This window comes from Caloenas nicobarica, chromosome 12 (assembly GCF_036013445.1).
Source record: "Caloenas nicobarica isolate bCalNic1 chromosome 12, bCalNic1.hap1, whole genome shotgun sequence".
In the NCBI taxonomy this organism is placed as follows: Eukaryota; Metazoa; Chordata; class Aves; order Columbiformes; family Columbidae; genus Caloenas; species Caloenas nicobarica.
Window position 1 is genome coordinate 14,247,584 of NC_088256.1, and position 19,109 is coordinate 14,266,692.

Here is a 19,109-nt window from a genome sequence, read left to right on the forward strand (position 1 = left end):
GGATAAAGACGGTGTTGTATATACTGTGATTTCAGTGAAGAACCTATTTTTCCTTTCCTTTTCAGAATGGTGGACCTGGAAAGCAGCTGGAGATTGCAAGGTCTCCTTTCGCTCGAGGTTGTTGGTCAATGGTCAGCTTCCACCACACCCAAGGAAACTAGAAGAGCTTCACGCTACCTTCTGTAAGGTTTGTTTCACTATGGAAGATCAAATCATTTTCTGGCTCAGGTTTTGCGAAGTTCGGCATCTGCCTTGGACCCACAGTTTGGAAAAGGGATCATCTCTGAGGCACGGTTAAGAGACAGAAAAACCAGTCCTAGACAATGAGCACTTTAAGTGCCACTGGAATATTACTCAGCTTAACGACAGTGTCTGTTACGCTGGATTTTAGTTTGCATGGTGGTCTGATGGCTTGGTCCTTAAGCAGCAACTTGACTCTGAATCAGAGTTTGCCTACGTCTGATCCTCTTAATGCCTCTGAGAAGGGTGAAGTCTCTCGGATGTCCGTGAGGGAGAAGAACTGGCCAGCCCTCCTGATCTTGGTCGTCATCCTGCTGACCATTGGGGGGAACATATTGGTAATTATGGCTGTGTCCCTGGAGAAGAAGTTGCAGAATGCCACAAACTTCTTCCTGATGTCTTTGGCAGTGGCAGACATGCTGGTGGGTATCCTGGTCATGCCCGTGTCGCTCATTACAGTCCTGTATGGTAAGTGGCTTCCCTCCTTGTTTGACTATATGTGTTTTCGCAGGGAATCCCTTGAGGCTGCAGCAATCTGCTTTGCCCAATTTTTCATGTGTTGGGAGCTTGGGGAGTATCAGTGTGGACTTGGCCATGGGTCTGTGCTGAGTTTAATGCTCTGCTGGGTGAGGGCGATGCTCTGCTGGGAGCAGAGCTTGTTTGCATGCTGCCAGGAACAACCTGTGAATGGTGTTGGCCTTGGGGTTATTTATGTTTTTATTTGTTTGTTTGTTTGTTTATTACCACCCAGAGAAACTGCAACCATGAGTCAGCTTTTTGCCTTTTGGTTGAACTGCCCCAAAATTGATTAGGATGTAAGAGCTTAGGGAAAAACTGAGGAATATGTTTGGGACTGATCCAGCTCTAAGCAAGGTCAGAATCAGTCCTTAAGCTCCCACTGATATCAGTGGGATTTTAGCAAAAATGTAGTTAAGAAAGGAGATTTGCACTGGTAGGTTTGTCATCCATATAAAAGCCTTCACTCTTGGCATTTATACCTGAGCTTGCCTATTCCTTTCAGGGGGTCACTTTGCCTTCCTGTGCCTCAGTTTCCCTACCTCTAACCTGAGAAAATGTCACCTGTTTTAAAACGCACTGAGATCTGCATGTCTAGGTGTCAGCATTTATTGCTCCTAAACCATATTAGAGTTGGTGTGTTTGCGCTGTAGTGGGGCATGACACCTGCACTAAAGTGTAGAATCACTGTTAGCACTTCAAAGGAGTAAAATATCAAACACATCCAACTTTCTCATTTGTCTGAGAGACCAAATACAGGGGTTTTTTTTCAGCATGGTGCTAGGACTCTCCATCCCTAGATATTACAAAGGGTTATTGCGTTCGCCTCTGTATCTCTGATCATCATGTTTGTATACTTATGTATCAATATAATGTCTGTGTTTAACAGGTAACAATCATTTTGGAAGTCTGTTTTCAGAGTTTCTTTGAAAAGTATTTTAATATTGATATTTCTTGGAAACAAATAATGCTGTTTACTTAGAGATTTGATTAGAAATTGGTTTACTGTCCTATAAAGTAAAATGTGGGGTTATTTATGTGACTTCTTCCCTTGCCCAAATGATTAAGTCAGACAGAGCTTCATTTCTAAAACACATCGATCAAGCATACATAATTCTAAAGCTTATATGACTTGTCTACAGTGAGTTAAATCAATATGTGATTTAGGTACAGACCTAGCCATGGAGATCTTATGCATAAAGCTTTTAATTTTGGATAGTCAGAATAGTTTTATCTCTAAATCTTCTGTGTATTACAACACGTGTATTTTATTTTTAGCATTTTACTCTGGTTCCCTGGAGGTTGAAAGGGAGCATATAAATTCTGAATTATTTGACTGACCTGCACTTGCATAAATTCTGGATTACCTAGTGACTCTAAAAAGGTGAATTTATGGAAGTGATCTTCCTACATACATACTTTCTGAGTCTTTGGAATCTAATGGAAATGGATTTTCTGTTCTGTCTAGAAAATGATTACTTAAGGTCGTTTAAAGGTGTAAACCATGCTGCTTATTTAGAGGCACGTAAATATCATTGCTCTGAAGAGGAATTGTAATTATTCCTCTTTTCTACCAGAGAACCAGTATTAGCTGTTGATGGCCCCAGCACTTCTCCACAGGCAAAAGGCACTAAATAGATTTTTTTTTAAAATTTTTTTTTGGCAAACATTGTAATTTTAGAACAGGCATGGAAATCTTGTGGAAATACTGTGAGAAATGAGAATAGCTGCTGTTATTTCAGGGGTGGCTGGAGCCATGCTGGGTGCTGGAACTGCGCCCTTGGGCCATCTCAGTGGCTCTTGCTGGGCTGGACTAAAGCAGGCATGTTGCCTTCAGACTTTGTGAGGGGAGGAGGAAAAGCTGCATTTGGGGAAAATAGAGGCTCGGAGGAACATGTGGACTGATTTGAATAGGACTCCTGTGAAATCACTTTTCTGTATTATTTAAGCTACTAACTGTGGAAGGAAGCAGCCAGGGCTCCAGCAGTAAGTGGAAAAGGCTGCCAGAAGGAGTAGAGAAAACCTATCCCCTCTCCCAAGTGATTATTCATTAATTCATGCTGAGAGTATACACTTGGTTTGATACTCAGAAGCTAAAGGGCATGGGCTGACTGGCTATGTCTGAGACAGGACCAAAGGAAAAAGACTGAGATTGTGTCAAGGGTGTTGGTCCTCTTTAAATCTACCATAGCATGTGGATGCCCTTTTCTGGACATCTAGAAAAATCATTTAGGATATAAAACTAGCAGGGTATATCAACAATCTCAGCATTTGGTGGTTCATGTAAATAAAAGATGCATGCAAGAGCACAGAGAAAAAGCAAGTTAAACATGTCACTCATCATTACATACAACTTAGACCAAATACAGCCATGTCTTCCTCAGATTCACATGTGCTGGAGTTATCAAGCTTTTCAGAGTCCTACACCTGTTTTAGCTTTGGCAGGGAGGGGAGCCAGGTATCTTGTATATTAGCTCAGTGGACCAGTTCTTATGGCAACATGAGACAGCAGCTATGGAAAGGCTCTTGGCAGAGTCACAACGTTAACGAATGCTGATATAAGTGACAGCCTCCAGAGATCCATCACTTATGCCCAAGTCTGTTTTATCTGGTGTCATAAGTAACATCTCTGCACTGTTGCACACACTGATTTTTGAGGACAAAATCTGGCCTCTTGTGCAACATGGGATTTCTTGGATTAGTTTTCTCTGAGTTATAGTTTTTGGGAAAACGGTACTTCTTAGAGCAGCCTGCAAGCACTCTGGATGCCACAGTGGACTTTATCTTGTTTTCCAAGAGCTAGAGGTCAGGAAATCCAAACATATACAAGTGCTTTAGTAGGTTTTATATTCTGTTTGACATGGTAGCACACAAATCAGTATCAGTGATTAAGGGGGCAAATATTCACACATCACCAGGATTGCTCTGATAATAATTGAGGTTCATAGCCATGACTGATCAAGGGAGAGCGTTAACGCTTGGAGACATAATTGTGAATGTTGAGTCATTTTTACTCTGTGTATTTTACCCTGTGCATTCTATATAGTCTACATATTATGACACTGAGCGGTTTCAAAAACTGCCACATGCGGTAGAAAGAAATTTATGCAGCACATCTCTTCCAGATTTGTAGAAGTCACTTTTAATTTATGTAATCAGAAAGGAACCTTAAAAAATACATATAATAAATAGAAGAGTGATGAAGTAGTTTTCAAGTTTCCACATCAGCTCTCTCCGCCCCAATGATAAATTCTTGTTTGCAGAGTAGGTTCATTTCCTTTTTACTTTTCAGCTAATGAGGTACATGAAGTAGATTTCACTTCAAGCATAACCAGAAGATTGAATAGACACCCTCCACAAAGACTTTGAGTTTTCAGTGGTTTACTTAATTAAAAGAAGGAAAAAACAAGCTGTCAGTTAATTCAAGAATCTTATTACAAAGGAAGGGATGTCAGGATGCATCATGCTAGATTCTTCACCAATTACTCAGTGCTCTGACATATTTATCAATCAGTCTTTCTTAAATGTCTTGAACTAATCGGTGAGTGCATTTGACAACTTAGAACATTTTCCATGGCATGCAGTTCCTAAAGAACTAAACAAATTAGTATGCTAATTAATAAGCTTGTATTGGGGAGAGTAAATGAGAAATTAGCACCATGTTTAATCTCAATGGAGAAACTTCCGATTAATTAAAAATACTAGTGTGGCAGGGCATAGGGTATTCTGCTTGTAATGAAGCTTCTGACAATCCATGGATGTTGTGTCCTCACCTCAGAACATTTTAGGAACAAGCAATGGTGAGTCTGCATCATGTCTAGTGTTTATGGGCAAGAGAGCTTATGGGCTCGTTGTCTACTAGGAGTAGTGAAGGAATGAAAGAGAATCTCATGGGATCATCTGAGTGGAAATTACAGAAGGTAATTATTAAACTTTCTCCATTCTAATGAAACAGGCTCACAGCTGCTAACAAGTTGCCAGAGCATGGCCAAATGGGGGCCAGCACACCCCTCTGTGACCCAGGCTTTTCTCTTTCCGTTTCAAAACTCACTGTAATGCTGGTGGTGCAACACAGCTTTCAGGAAGGCTGGTATTAGATTCAATATCCATTTAGCCCCAAGTGCTGGAGCAGCTTTACATCCAGATTATTGTTATTATTGATAATTATCATCATTATTATGTGGTGACAGAGATGTGCTGAGCACTTGCAACAGACTTTGCTGTTTATTCCCCCTGCAGAGGGAAGGGGGGCAGCAGAAAGAGCTGTCAGTCAAACAGCCTGGTCTGCAGTCTTATTTCCCCTGACCCTGCTTTGCCTTTCTAGGGTGGTACTTGCTATCAGCAGTGAACATCTTGTAGAGAGACCTGATCAGGTGAGACAAGGACAAGGTGTTGCTGAATAAGTTCCTGGGTGCAGTCGATACCTGAAAGGACAGATGGAGGATGCCTGGGGTGTTCGTAATGCAGATCTCCTCAGCAGTGCCAGGGCATGCTGCACACCTTGGTAATGCCAGGTATTTTCTGAAGCTGCAGTGAGAATGGGCCATCTGCTCTGTCATTTTTTTTTCTTTTCTTTTTTCCCCCCCCCTGCTGATTTCTAGTAATGGCTCTTGAGGTACAGGTTAGTATTTACTGCCGCCAACCAGTCACCCTGTGCCCAAATGCCATGTGGCAAGGATGCAAGGAGTTAAATACAACTATTGTTTTGGCCTTTCATTCTAAAAAAAAAAAGAAAAAAACAAAAGAAGAAACAGATGAAATAAGAAATGACGTTTCTGATAGTGGATTTTCCTTAACTTTTTTAGAGTGTTCATGACTGTGAGTTAAATGACTGCAGTTGTGTGTATGTGTAAGTAAGTGACTATGTCAGTTCACCCAGATTAATTTAGAGTCTTCCCCTTCTGACAAACTCCTGGCTTAGTCTTTAGCTAATAATTTTCTAATCTAGTCATTGGCTTATGACCGACATAGCGAATTGGTTAGGTCACCTTGCATAATTTTAACATAAGTTGTCCTTAAATTCCATCAATGGTCTGAAAAAATGGTAAACCCAAAATCTGTGAACTGGCAGTGGACATTTTGTCCTGACCCATCACCCATCGCACTGCTTTGGTGTTTTCCTCCCTGTGTCATATTACCCCAGGTGAGCCTCCCTGTGCCACAGCAGCATCGTCCCACTGCTTCTGCGCTGCTGGGTGTGAATTTGCACACGCCAGGGAGGACTGAGGTGGGGGGGGTCCCTGTCCTCCCCCTGCTGGTTTAACTTCTGTGTTACTGCCAGTAGTGACCGCTGCTCCATGCTCGGCTCTGCTAGTGACGGGATCAGCTGAAATTTTTAGGTGTTCTGGGATTTGGGGAGCCCTCCCAGTCTGGCGGATGGGCAGAGCTGGTGTCATGGCAATGGAGAGCAGAAACACCATGTTGAGAAAATGAGTGAAAACAAGGACAGTATCGCCAAGGCTTTGTCCCTAGAGAGCACTGGCAGTATCTCTGGCACAGTGGAAGGTTGAGGAGCTCTTTTAACATGAATATTTATCAGATTTAGCATTCGGGCCCTCCTCAGGCTACATAAATACTAATTGCTTCTCTCAGTACTGTAGTGAGGCTTTAAATATTTATATAATTGATATTAAGCATTAACACGATTACTGTCAGGAGAAAGGTGAAATCTCACTTTGTTAGAATATTGCCCTTACAAATGATGCCAGAGTTACACCTTCACTCAAAAGGAGCCAGTACGGAGCAATATTCGTTCACGTACATGTGTTGCCTCTGATCAGTGAGCTGGGATGGTGCAGAGGGAAAACAAGTTTTTTTATGGCTTGTAGCCAGGATCCTTGGAGAACAGCTGAAAGTGTAGAGAAAGCAATGCCAGAGACTGGCATAAGAACAACGAAGGCAAACGCCTGCAGCAAAACCCTGGGGGTGAGGGTAAAGCCGTGGGCTGCCAGCCCGGCCAGGGTGTGAGCCAGCACCAGCTGAGCCTCCCAGAGCCTTATGAACATCCACCTCTGCCTTGAGAAAATTGTATTTTGTCAGCTGTTCAGGTGCATTTATGAGAAAATTATTTTTAGGCATGTGGATGAGCTTTAGTTCCCTGACCTCCAGAAGTAAATAGCTTTGTTCTGAATACACGCGCTGACGTTTTGTGCAGGTGATGCTGAGACAGCAGGATCTGCTCTGCGTGGGGCAAGCGTACTCTGAAGATGGTCCAGGAGCTGTGGGGATGGCTGCAGATATGGGAGGAGGTGCTGGCAAGATGCACCTCCCTTTGAAAGAGACAACGAGAGTGGAAATTATTTAAAATGTCTGAAAAAAAGCCAAACTAAATAGTTACAGGTACCCTAAGCCTAGCACCAGGTGCGATGAAAATAAAGGAAATTGCAAAATATAAATGGTTGCTGTTATCTAAAATATAGGTTTATCTCTTAATGAATGGAAAACCCTGTAGAACGAGTCTGGAGTATAACTGCCAGACCAAATCAGAATAGAGGTCCAACTAGACTAATATTTTGTCTCTGAGCCTGAGCAAAGCAATGAATTTTCCTGTGCCAGACTGTTACAGAAAAGCCTTCTCAAAGGAGATGTTTCCTCCTAGACTATATTGGCTGGTGTTTGACTTGTGCCCTGTATTATGAGAATTATATTCCCTATTACCTGTGTGTCTCAAGGTTTTGTTTGGCACTTTGTGATGTGATATGACATTCAGGTTCCCAGAAATGGTCAATCACTTAAAAAATCCTGCCAAGTCATGGCCTTAGCTGCATCTTGACTAAACCAAATTCCAGGTGGCAGCTGCACTATTTTCAGAAATTATTTTTTGTGCATGTTAATTTTAAATGCTTGACCTTTCTGTTTGCGCTGAGTAACCACTACAATTTATTCTTCTGCTGGAGCATGAGTGAATGGAAACATTGAGGCTGCTTGCACTATCTACTATGTCATAATCTCAGAGATGTTTTTTTCTTTCTCTCCAATGGCACCTTGCACCTGAGATGTGTGCAATGAAATTTATATCCAACAGCATGAATTAGTTTGTTGTCTTTTGCCATCAGGCTGCTATGCTATGTATTCATCCAGCAGCATTTATTCCCTTTTGAAGTCCTCACAGCTTTCTTGTAACCTCAGCTAACCTAAATAATTCTGTGAAACCTAACACCTCACTGTCTTACTGTTCGCCCTCTTTCCGGTTTATTAAATACATAGAAAACTTTATTTCAGATATTGAGTATCCTGCTACTGAGTCTTCTCCACATGAACCACTGCCTGTTTACCTAATGTGACAAATGGGATTAAGTTGTGGCACATCTGTGTTGCTGTTGGGAAAGGAAGCTCGGTACTGTCTGCCCTGAATCCATGTAAAAGCTTCTCTTCTGCTACCCGGGGTTTAAATTGCGCTTAGAGGGAGGAGAGGTGGCGGAATGCCAAGTAGCTTCTTGGATACTCTCTGTATCCTGTTGAATGCAGGACCCTGTTGTAAAATATTTTGAGACAGCTAAATGTTAACTTGCAGGAATCTCCAAAGCCTCTGAAAATGTTGCACCCTATGATGACACCCTGCTTTGTCAAGTTTGGAAATTTTGTTAGAACCTACACAGCTTTAGCTTGTGTTGGTGGAGAACTGATGAATTCTGGTCAAATGAGAGGCAAAGGCTGAAGATCTGAAATCAGCACTGGAGAGGGTGACTCCTGGCAAGAGCGGGGAGCGATGCTCTGTGCCCTTCCTCATCAGTGATGAAATTCGGTCACTTGTATTAGCATCAACTTCTTTGAATAGAAACCTTTAGCTATTAATTGTTATATTGAGAGCTGGCTTTGCTCCATACACATAAATTTCTTTTTAGTTTCAGTTTTGATCTCATCTGAGATTATCCATATCTCGTGTTTTTGCTTTTTATGTTGCTTATTCTATTTTTTGGTGAAATTTTTAATGTCAGGCTTTGCACAATGAAGACTATAAGCCAGATTATTTGGGAAAGTGTCATCATCCGAGCAGTGCAAAGCACTTTGAAATAAAGACCATAGTGCTCTGCGGTACTTCAGAGTCATCTTCTTGCTAGACTTATTAAGGCAGAATTGTTTTTAAAAGTTGTCACAAGAATTTAACTTATTCTAGCCTTTTGTTATTCTTTCTCATTATTTTGACATGTCTTTTTATTGATGTCTTGTCTGAAAATCTTATCAAGGTTTTTGTATTCTTTTGTTATGAGAGATGAGAAATCAAATTTGATATTTGCAGAATGGCACCAATGTGAGCTGGATACAGTCATTTGGACTTTTTTTTTTGTCTAATTGATGAAATTCCACTCTTTCATCCAAGGAGCAGCCCCATCCCCAGGACAGGCAGGTGGTGCATGACTCTGGTTCGATATTCGCCATTAAGATAAATACTTTATAGCAAATTAGCATGAATGCCATATGTATCTTTTCGTGTCTTTAATTTTCACAATAAATCTTATAGAAAAAACTGCTGGACGCTCTTCTGGAAGGCAGGTTGCAGTCTTGCAATAGCTATGCAAAATAATTTTTAAATTATTATTATTTTTTGAAAAAAAGGTTTAGCCCTTGCTGAAGATGAGTTGAAGTATTTGATTTTTTTTTTTGTTGTCTTCCTTGCCAAAAGGTCATGCAACAACACAAAGACCATTAAGAATATTGGGTGGACCAGGAACATAAAAGAAGCACAGCTGATGTCAAGCTGTGGATCCAGTTAAGTGACAAAAGGTGTTTATGTGGGCACAGCTTTCCCCAACAGAGAGACACAGGGCTGCAACTTGCTTTTATTTTCAGAGAAATAACCTGTTGCCGGTAACATCAGTACTGGTTGTTCCCATGGTCTGGGAATGTTGGTTTGACTGAAGTGGTTTCTTTATACACTCCTTTCTAAGCCCCCTAGAAATTTAAGTCCTGATTAACCTTGAGTAAGAGAAAGATCAAAAATGAGCAGCCCATAAAACAGAGGAGGGTTGTTTCCTCCTCTTCCATGATGAGCTGCTGCCATGTCTAACAAGACTCAGCACTGATGGTGAGGTGCTGGTCTAGGACGGAGACAGTGAAAAGTTTCCTGGACAAGCTTCTATCTTGGCTTGCTTTCTGCTGAGTTTCTGCTTTTGAGACAATGTATGGAGTTTGGTTTCAAGGCTTGCAAGCAAGAGAACAATCCATAAATAAATCTTATACATTCAAGGAAGCAAGTTGGGGAAGTCTGTGCTGCCTGCAGAAAGACTGTTGTCAATTAGGAGGTTTATTTTAATTATGTTAAAGCATTACTTTGAGTTGGATCTGACTTCTGAACAGGGTCTCAACCTAGAGGTGGGTAGAGCAAGAAGTGCTACGGAGTGCACTTAGCTCCTTTGGAGAGTAGTTTTGCATCACTTCTAACATCTGCAGGACCTGTCTGTCTTCTAGTAGATAAAATTATAAGTGTTCAGTGTTTGACCTGCCATAATTTACTTAGGCAGATGGTAATGTCCTTTATCAGTAACTGAGCTGTTTTTTTCTGCGTATGCTGCAGCTGCATGGACAGATTTAGAAAGCTTGTCACTTTTAATATAAGAGGAACTGGCCCCATAAAAATTCAGATTTTAGTAAAACCTTGGCTTGCATTGTAAATTCCTCCTAAAATATTCTGTGAGACCCACTGTAAATCTTCTGTATGGAAGCTCTTTTCTCTCCCTCAGGACAAATCTGTCCCTTCTTTAGCAGGTCTCTGCAGCAACAGCAGCTGGTAAATTTGCAGCATTATCATAGGAAGGGGGATGTGACAGCCAGGAATGTATTTCAGAATATTCAGAGGGAGAGGAGCAGGCAGGGCTTGCTGGTAGTGCACCCCAGGTATTGTCTGAATTGTATCCTTGGAGATCCTGTGCCTCACAAGAAAGGATCACAGGCTGCTCGTTGTGTCAGCGATTCCCTTTGTGTTTGGCAAGACAATTTGAGTCTTTCCTCCAACCCGTGTGAGAGTGCATAGCCACACCAAACCCCCATCCAGGCCATGGTCTTTACTGTGGGCAAAATGTAGGTGCCAAAGTCAGAGCAATATTGTGGAGCAACAATGTACAGCTGCAACCATCTGTAACTATCACCCAGCCTCCCTCATGTTTTGATATCCATCTTAACTGCACTGCCATCTGCTACCTGATGTAGGACAAGTGAACCGGGTGTTAATAACTGGCTATAACAAATGCACGAGCATCCCTCCTGTGCTCTCGGCAAGGCTCCACTGACTTTGGTTACTGCTCTGCACTTTCTTTCTGAAAATGAACACTGTTATTCTTCGTTACACACTCTGGAAGAGAATGCTTTACTCAGTGGAGCTCCTTCCCTCCTGTAGCTGCTTTGCTACAGCTCGTGGGAGCCGGGACTCCGTTGTGCTACACACCACTTGATACCTTGTGTTGCAGAAAAGTGGAGAGCAAGGGCCTCTCCAGCCACTGCTCTGGAGACACATAGCACCCTGAGTGAGTGTGTCATGGTAAATAAAACTGCTCAGCATGCTTCTGTCTAATTACATTTTTGATTAAAATACGGTGTGTTGCCAAAACTGAAAACTGTATAGTAGTTTATCCATGTCTGCAGCACTTCTCCTGGGAAGCTGAAAGAGGAGTGGGATTATTCTTGTTGTTGGTGAAGTATTTTTGCAGCATGTGGGAGTCCAAGTCCCCATTCTGCCAGTTTGGTGATGATCTGTTGCGAAGAATTAAAAATTTACCCAGTAACATAATAATCACTAGGGCATATTCAACTATATTTCAAGCTGTAAAGTAGAACTTGTGTCTTGAAGATGTGTATTTTTTAACATAACTCTATTGTTGCAAATATCTTTAAAAGTTCTCGTGTTTATTCAAACGCTGAATGAACACAAATTTCCAACCCTGTAACACTGCTGGGAAACTCTAATGCTGTCCTTCAGTGTGCTCAAACAGCAAAAGCCACTCCAGTGCCACAAAGCTGTGAGATCCAGTCTGTGATTTGCAGGCGTCTGCTGTGAAGCTGGCAGCTCCCGGGAGCCTGTGGGACACAGGAGCTGGTTTCTGTGGTCAGCAAACACCTTCCTCCAAGGAAGGAGCTCAGCACGTCCATCTCTCACAGTGATGGAGACAGTTCTGCCTGAACTCCTGGGATGCACCAGCTCATGTAGTAGCTGCTCCCCACAAGCTTCTTGCCCATCACCTCAGCATTCCTTGGGTTCACTTGCATGTGGCAAGTCTTTTCTTTTTTCCCAGGAGGAGAGCAGAGGACCCCTTGCCTTAGGTATCTAATCTTGCTTCCTGTACTGCTGAGGTCTGGATGATGTAGCAAAGGGTTTGCTGTTGCAAAGAGGATTTTCCCCAGAGTAAACCAACACCAGCCTTAAGAGAGCATTCGAATGGCACCTTTCTTACCTGCTGTGGACAGGGCCTGGCAGCTTTGTGCCAGGTCTTTATGACTCATTTGAGCTCAGCTATAAGCCACATTGTGGAGCATCACTTTATGGGACTCTGAAGACCAATTTCTGCTGTCAGATACAGAGGCAGAACTATTACTATTTAATTTTTTACCATCTGCCTCTTTCTTGTTATTTCTTTACTCTGTGCTGCCTATATATCACCCAGCTCTGGCTCCAGCCTACTTATCAGTGTAGGCAGAGGTATTCTTTATTAGCCCCGCTGTGTTCTTTTCCATTGACAAGAGGATCCTGTCCATCTGCCAGCTTTAGGAGGAAACACCGGAGAACAATAAAAGTTTCGCATGCTTTTTTGCTCCTTTGCCTGCTGTGGGTTAATGGAGCCTTTAGCCTGTGATTTGCTAGAGATGATGTCGCTACACTTTGGAGCTCAGGCTGCTCAGTCCGGCACAGATGAACACAGCACAAAAACTTCCAACAGCTTCAGTTTCTGGTAGCTTACATCATGAAGGCCGGCCATGAAGAATGTTGCATGGCTGCTTTCTGTTGGCTGCTAGGGCATTTATTGATTGCACACCCTTTGAATCAGCTTGTGTTAGATTTAATTAAACAACACTCCTCCAGAGAGGTCGAGGGGATCACTGAGTATGTGCTCAAGAGCAGGGTGCACATCAGCGAGGCATGGGCTGTGCGAGCATCCCAGCCTGGCAATGATGGATGTCAGGTGGGAGCAAGCCACATGTGCGCCATTCGATAGTCTTGGCACATTAACACACTGCCAGGCTGAGAGCTAATCCTGGCCTTTTTCAGGAAAATGTGCTTGTGGGCCTGATTTTCACAGATTGTGAGGGATGCTGCAGAGATTTGGTGTTTGTCCTGTGGGTTCGACAGGTCTTTCTGTGGACAGAGCCTCTTGCAGAAAGGCCTGAACAAAATTGCTTGTGCTAAGCTGGAAAATGCTTCATGGAAGCATGAATCCATATTTCTGAGATTACAGATGACCTGTCAAGTGGAAAGAGAAGTCCATTTTTGTTTTGTTTTCTTTTTTTTTTCTTTTTACTAAATGTAGGAAAATGAAAAACAGGAATGCTAAAGCACACTTGAGATTTTATTTTCTAAATATGTTGCTGCCTCCTTTGCTTTGATCAGTGGCAACAGGCTGCAGGTGGGTGACATCGTGTGATTTTTTTTTTTTTTCTCCCCCCGCTCCTGTGCTTAAAGGTGGACCTGGGGAATGTACCAGGAGAGATCCTGACCATGCTAAAGTCAGTAGAAACATTGGCAGCAAGTTCAGAGACATTCGGGCTTTTGCCGGAGCATTTCTCTGCCTCTTCCAGCCTTCTTTTCACTCCTGCCTGGTCATGAATGTAGCTCTTGGCATGACTGTGGCACTATCCTTCATCTAGAAGGAGAAACATGATCCAAAAAGGGAAATTAAATCACAAAGACATTCCAAGGAGAGTTTCCTGATCCCACGGGAATACTGGAGTGACAAGGACTTTTTGACTTGTAGTGTCCTGTTACTTGCTAACAAGTATTAGTAAGACACTGAGCTACTGCAGTCATATCTTACATCTTCCAGAGCCAGTTTCCTTCCAGCTCTGCCTGCTGGTGGGGTGCTGAAGCCAGGATCTGTATGTGTCAGTGTGTAACAACAGCCATGACAAATCTCTGAGCACCTTATTACAAAATCAAAAATTCATCTCTTTGCCAACCTCAGCTTTCTTGCAAGAAGCAGTTTTTAAATAGAAAATCCTAACGCTGCAGTGCAAAAAAAGCAGAGCCTCCACGTACCTTTGTACTTTGTAAGAAGTAAATGTGCTCTGCAACTTTCCTTCTTAAGTCAGTAAACTGGGCAGCTCCCCTTTGCAGTTTTATCCAGGGGAACCTGTTATCATTATTTCCTCTCTCACAGCTTCACCAGGGCACAAGAAGTCATCACTAGGTCGGTTAGGCACATCATCTCTAAACCATTTAAGGCTGTGGTCTGAAATAAAGCCAGAAGCTAATTGGTAATGAGAGCGGGTTGCAGAGCAGGTTTCTGTAACAAAGCCTCAGTGGACACTTGCTAAGTGGAGGCAGGTTTTTTGCATCACTTGCGGCTCCACAGCTCAGCTTGAGACATGGTCTCGCCCTAGAACACACCATGAAAGCAATCCTAGGTAAGCACTAACTGTAAAATGTCACCTGGGCATCTCAGTGAGGATGTTTCCTTGGATACAGCCTCTACATGTGGCAGAAAAGATGGGCGGTGTCCACCTTTGTCCTCTGCCCAAGTTCCTGAGAAGTGAAGCTCTAGATTATTTCAGTGGATTAACTCTTTCACTAGTTGAACATATGGCCTAAAAGTTTTCTAATTTACCCACAGTGTGTATGCTGTATCCAATCAGGGAGCTATTTTTCATATTTTAGACACTAAATTGGACAGGTATGCCTTACCTGTCCAGTGTAATTGAGAATTGCCCATCCAAACTAAATCTTTTATTTTCAAGTACGACTCAGACTGACTTTGAATGGTACACATTTAAATGCCGTTATTTAATGCAAATAAAGGTTTAGATCAAATTATATTTTTATCTCATCCTTTTGCTAAAAATCTTTGGAAGATGCAATGGGTTTTAAAATTCACAGGAGTGTAAAGCCTCAGAAACCTGGAGTGTGTATAGCTACATTTTTGGTTTACAGTACTGTTGTCAATTTAAATACTGCAGCAGTTTTAATGCTGTCAGTGCAATCTTCTCATGCCCAGTTTCCTTCTAGATCAGTGAAAGTAAATGTGCTTTAAAATGCATGAATATTTGTTTACTTTTTATGACAGTAGCTTGCTAGATCCAGTAGGAGCTTTGTAAGTGTGTTGCCTCATTGTAATTAACTGTTATGAGTTTAGTTGAAAAGAAATATAAACTCACATGGTTTGTAACAAACCAGGAATTAATACAAGACAATGAGAAAAGCAGAATTGTTATATATAAAAATAAAACCCCTATAAGGATAAACTGTTCCATAGATAAATTTGCTAGTTTATAAAGGTGTCAGGCAGATCACCGAGATAACAAGTACAATGAAGACAGCTAATGTGTTTCCCACAGACAGTTTTAGTTTCATCTGGAAGGAAGAACGTCATCACCTCCGGGTGCTGGGGCCATGTGAGACACGGCCATCCAGAGTCTCCTTTAGGTATGTTTAATCCCCAATTCTTAACCTCTAATGTATAAAATAAAGAGAAAAGATTTAACCAGAATTTCAGACATTTTACCAAGATTGGGTTCATTTTAGTCTGTGTCTTTGTACATACGTATTTACCTGTGATAGTTTCTTACAGGGACTTTATCTTGGATACGGATGCTAGTCCCAATCCCTTTGCAAAACTCGTCTGATTTTGGCTTCAGCTGTAGCTTGGGCCTCCCTCATACTCACAATCTGTTTGCCATCTGGAGAAAGACCCAGTTAAAATGTGCACTGCCTCTCCAACCACACCACAAAGCCTGGCGCTCAAGCAGCATCTTCTCAGTGACCAGGGGCTGTGAGCTGATGTTTGCTTTTATTGAGTTTTGTAAACAGTATGATTTTATTTTATATTTTTTTTTTAAAGAAAAAGAAATGGAGGAAAAAAGAGAAAGATGAATAGTAAATTCCACAGAATAGCAGAGCAGAAAGGATAACAGTTCCTCTTAATTTTCACCAAACATTAATTTAGGAAAGCAGGAAATAAAATATTCTTTTAGAAGCATCATGTGGTGGCCTGGAGTTTAAAACACAAATGTGACCACAGCAGCCTGATCTGAGCTGTGACAGAGGAATACACCTCAATGGCTTCAACCATTCTGTCCATCCCGAATGCCCTGTACCAGTTATTACTTTTACTTCTCTTTTCTCTTACCCATAAAAGCCCTTGCTTCCTCTCCTAGAAGGTGCCTGAAGCTAAATCTGGCAATGCTTTCACGCACCACATATCTAGGACATATTATCTTATGCTGAGAACTTGCTATCTCTTCTCACTCACCCCAGAAGAGTGAAATTGGGATGAGGAACTAGTTAGTAGCATGTGTTTCTCAGCACTTGCCAATGAGCAGTTATCAATTCCAGGAACAGCCCTACTTGCAGTCTGTTGTAAAGATTAACATATGGCTCATTTTCCTGCACTGGCTGTAGCTGCAGACATTGGAGAATGTAAGGGGAAATGCAGATAGACTCCAAGGATGGTCAGGTGTAATTCTATACTCTGGATGTGTAATTGAAAAACTCTCGTGCTTGTTCTGTTTGGAAATTATGCCCTGTATTCACTTGGGAGGTCTGTTGCAGCATGCAGATAGATGCTTCGTGTCAACATTTTGCTGTGTGGTATATTTGTGTACATCCTATCTCATTTGTTGCTTTTATTGTGTTATAGGCAGAATTTTGTGACAATAAGTATGATTTCTTTTCAGTGTATGGTAACCTTAATGTTCTTTATATTATTAACACAACAACATCATAATTTCTTGCCCAAGGGCTCAACCTGAGTGATCGTGAGATGCCAAGACTTCGAGGCGTAGAATACTGCATTTTTTGAAGAGGTGTATATAATGGGCCAACTCAGCCTTTGAGTATGGAAAAATCACTGCCATTATGCAGGCCAATGTAGACAGCTGCTCTACACAAGACAGAAAGAAATAGAGAGAAGCAAGGTGAAATCTCTGAAAAGCACTTGGATATATTGTAAGACAAATATACCAATGTGTAATACATTAGTTTAAATTATAAATGTTGCCAGGATTGGGTCAATTAACTCATAATTAACTCAAATTTTTCTTCTACTTCCTTTCACATCTGTCTGTTGAATTGATGTCATTAAATTCTACTCAGCAAATTATGATTTTAACATCTCTCCAATTCACATGATATATCCCTTGAAATTCTGTTTCTGGAATTGTCTAATACTCACTAAAATATGCGCAAATACCCTTGTAGGTTAGTTCACTTCCCTGAGACCTAATGGTAAGAGTAGCACTTCGTGTTTGATCGGCACATGCTGGGAAAGAGGCTCTGATGTGATTCATCTGTTTGCACGGTAATTAAATGGAAGTTACATTGATTTAAGAGGGGCCACATGCCAATTGCTCTGCTTTGCACTTAGTTGCACACTGCCTCATTGATGCAATACAACCCTTTTCTGAATGGGCAACTCACAAGAGAAACAGAATGGATCCTCACTAGCTTTTCTGCCAAAATTGTCATTAAAGATGCTAATGAGATGAGTGGAATTTGTGCATGAGCCTGTCATGGGGTCCAGGCTATGATTACCAATATGTGCTATATCAATATTTTGGATTCATGCATTAGTTTCAAATATATATTCTGTATTTTCTGGTTGTAATAAGTCTTGTTAGAAAACTTCACTATTCCTGCAGGAACTCTGATAAGCATAGCGGCAGCAGTGGGTTAAGTGAGTGAATCTCTCCTCCAAGATTCTGTCTCAGTTCCTAAATGAAAAAGGTTCAGGACTACAAAGTTCAATGAGTAAGGCAGAAATATGAAATATCTAGTTCCTCTATCAACACTTAGGCATAAGACTTTATGGGCAAGGCAGGATGGTCGATAAAGTTATGTTGATTTCCTGTTATTTTTTGGGTGGTTTGATTTCCATTCCTGTTGACACGTTGGCAGCAGGCTCTCTTCTCCAGCTTTGCTAGATTTATCGGGACAGACCAGTTGTTACTCTGGCCAATCTATTTCCACCTTCTGATGTATAACTGTTTTTGCAATGTGTTTATTTTAAGTAAGTTTGGGTGTTTTGCTTTTTTTAATGAAAATCTATTTCCATCCTCAATCAGAGGCAGCAGCTGTAGAAAAAGGTCTTGGTGTTGTTGAGATATGGAAATTATACCACGAGCTTTTACCATACCAGTTTGGTACCCACTGGGATGAAGAAGACTATAAATGCGTGTCTGACACCTATGAATATTGATGGCTGGTTTTAGGAGACAGCAGAGCCCTGTCCTTATGTCTGCATGTTTGTTCTGAATGATAACTACTTCTTACTCCAATACTTGAATTTTGAATTCGTTGGGTAAAATTTTAAATTTGCTAGTTGAGCTTTTCTTGACTCCTTCTGATCAGCTGATCTGAGATGCATGGAAAGATATTGCATTTTACCACAGTAGAGGCAAAAAGTTGTGAGTCTACTTCACTGTTAAAAATATAGCTAGTTGTCTCCACCCAAGATGCACCACAGCAGAACAAGGTTATTTGTTATAACACGGTGAGTTGATGTTGACAAGCATGAACTTGGGAAAAACAACTTCCAGGATGAAGTCTTTTATACATACCCTTTGCACCTTATTTTATCTACTTTCCTTAATGATTTTTCCAAGCTTTTTCTAGTCCATATTGGGATAAGTAATTCTTGTATCTTGGGAGTAACTAGTTCTACTATGTCACCCATATTACTCATTTGCATTTGTTAAATCTACAGCAACAATTATTTTATTAGGTTTTGCTAGATTATGATGTTAACACATTGTTTTATTATCATAGTTATCTCTGGTTTTGATTTGTAATCAAGTGCAAGATTACACTGCCATGATAGTATAACCATGGTAATAAACTGATGTTGCACTTGTTTACAAAGCAAAAACAAGTCTATAAAAACCCCCAATGGTATAACTTAACTAAATACAATTTCTTTAGTTTCTTTTTCCACCTCATGAGACCACTATAATTTTCTGGCTTATAGGGTTCTTTGTAATATATCAGCATGCCCACATTTCATTTATCCCCATTAAGTTAAACTTCTGCTTCATGTTAATGGAAGTTAAAATGGGCCTATAATTTCTGCAAAACTCAACAATGAAGGAATACAACTGTAGCCGGATGGTGGTTATATGCTAAGTTTCACTTTGCCGTCTGGAATATGTTCTACATGCCAAAACATTATTGTGGGAAATGGGGTGCCCACATCCTGCATTGCTGTTTTTAACACAGGCTT

The 19,109-nt window shown here is 41.3% G+C and overlaps 1 protein-coding gene across 1 annotated transcript in view; it reads left to right on the top strand.

Annotated features, from left to right (window-relative positions):
- Positions 1–323: 323 nt before the first annotated feature.
- The window catches only part of HTR2C (5-hydroxytryptamine receptor 2C), a 41,319-nt gene continuing 22,533 nt past the window's right edge, over positions 324–19,109 (top strand). Inside the window, exon 1 of the mRNA XM_065643466.1 lies at positions 324–708. Within this exon, the coding sequence (XP_065499538.1) occupies positions 324–708 (385 nt within the window). The remainder of the gene's footprint in view (positions 709–19,109) is intronic.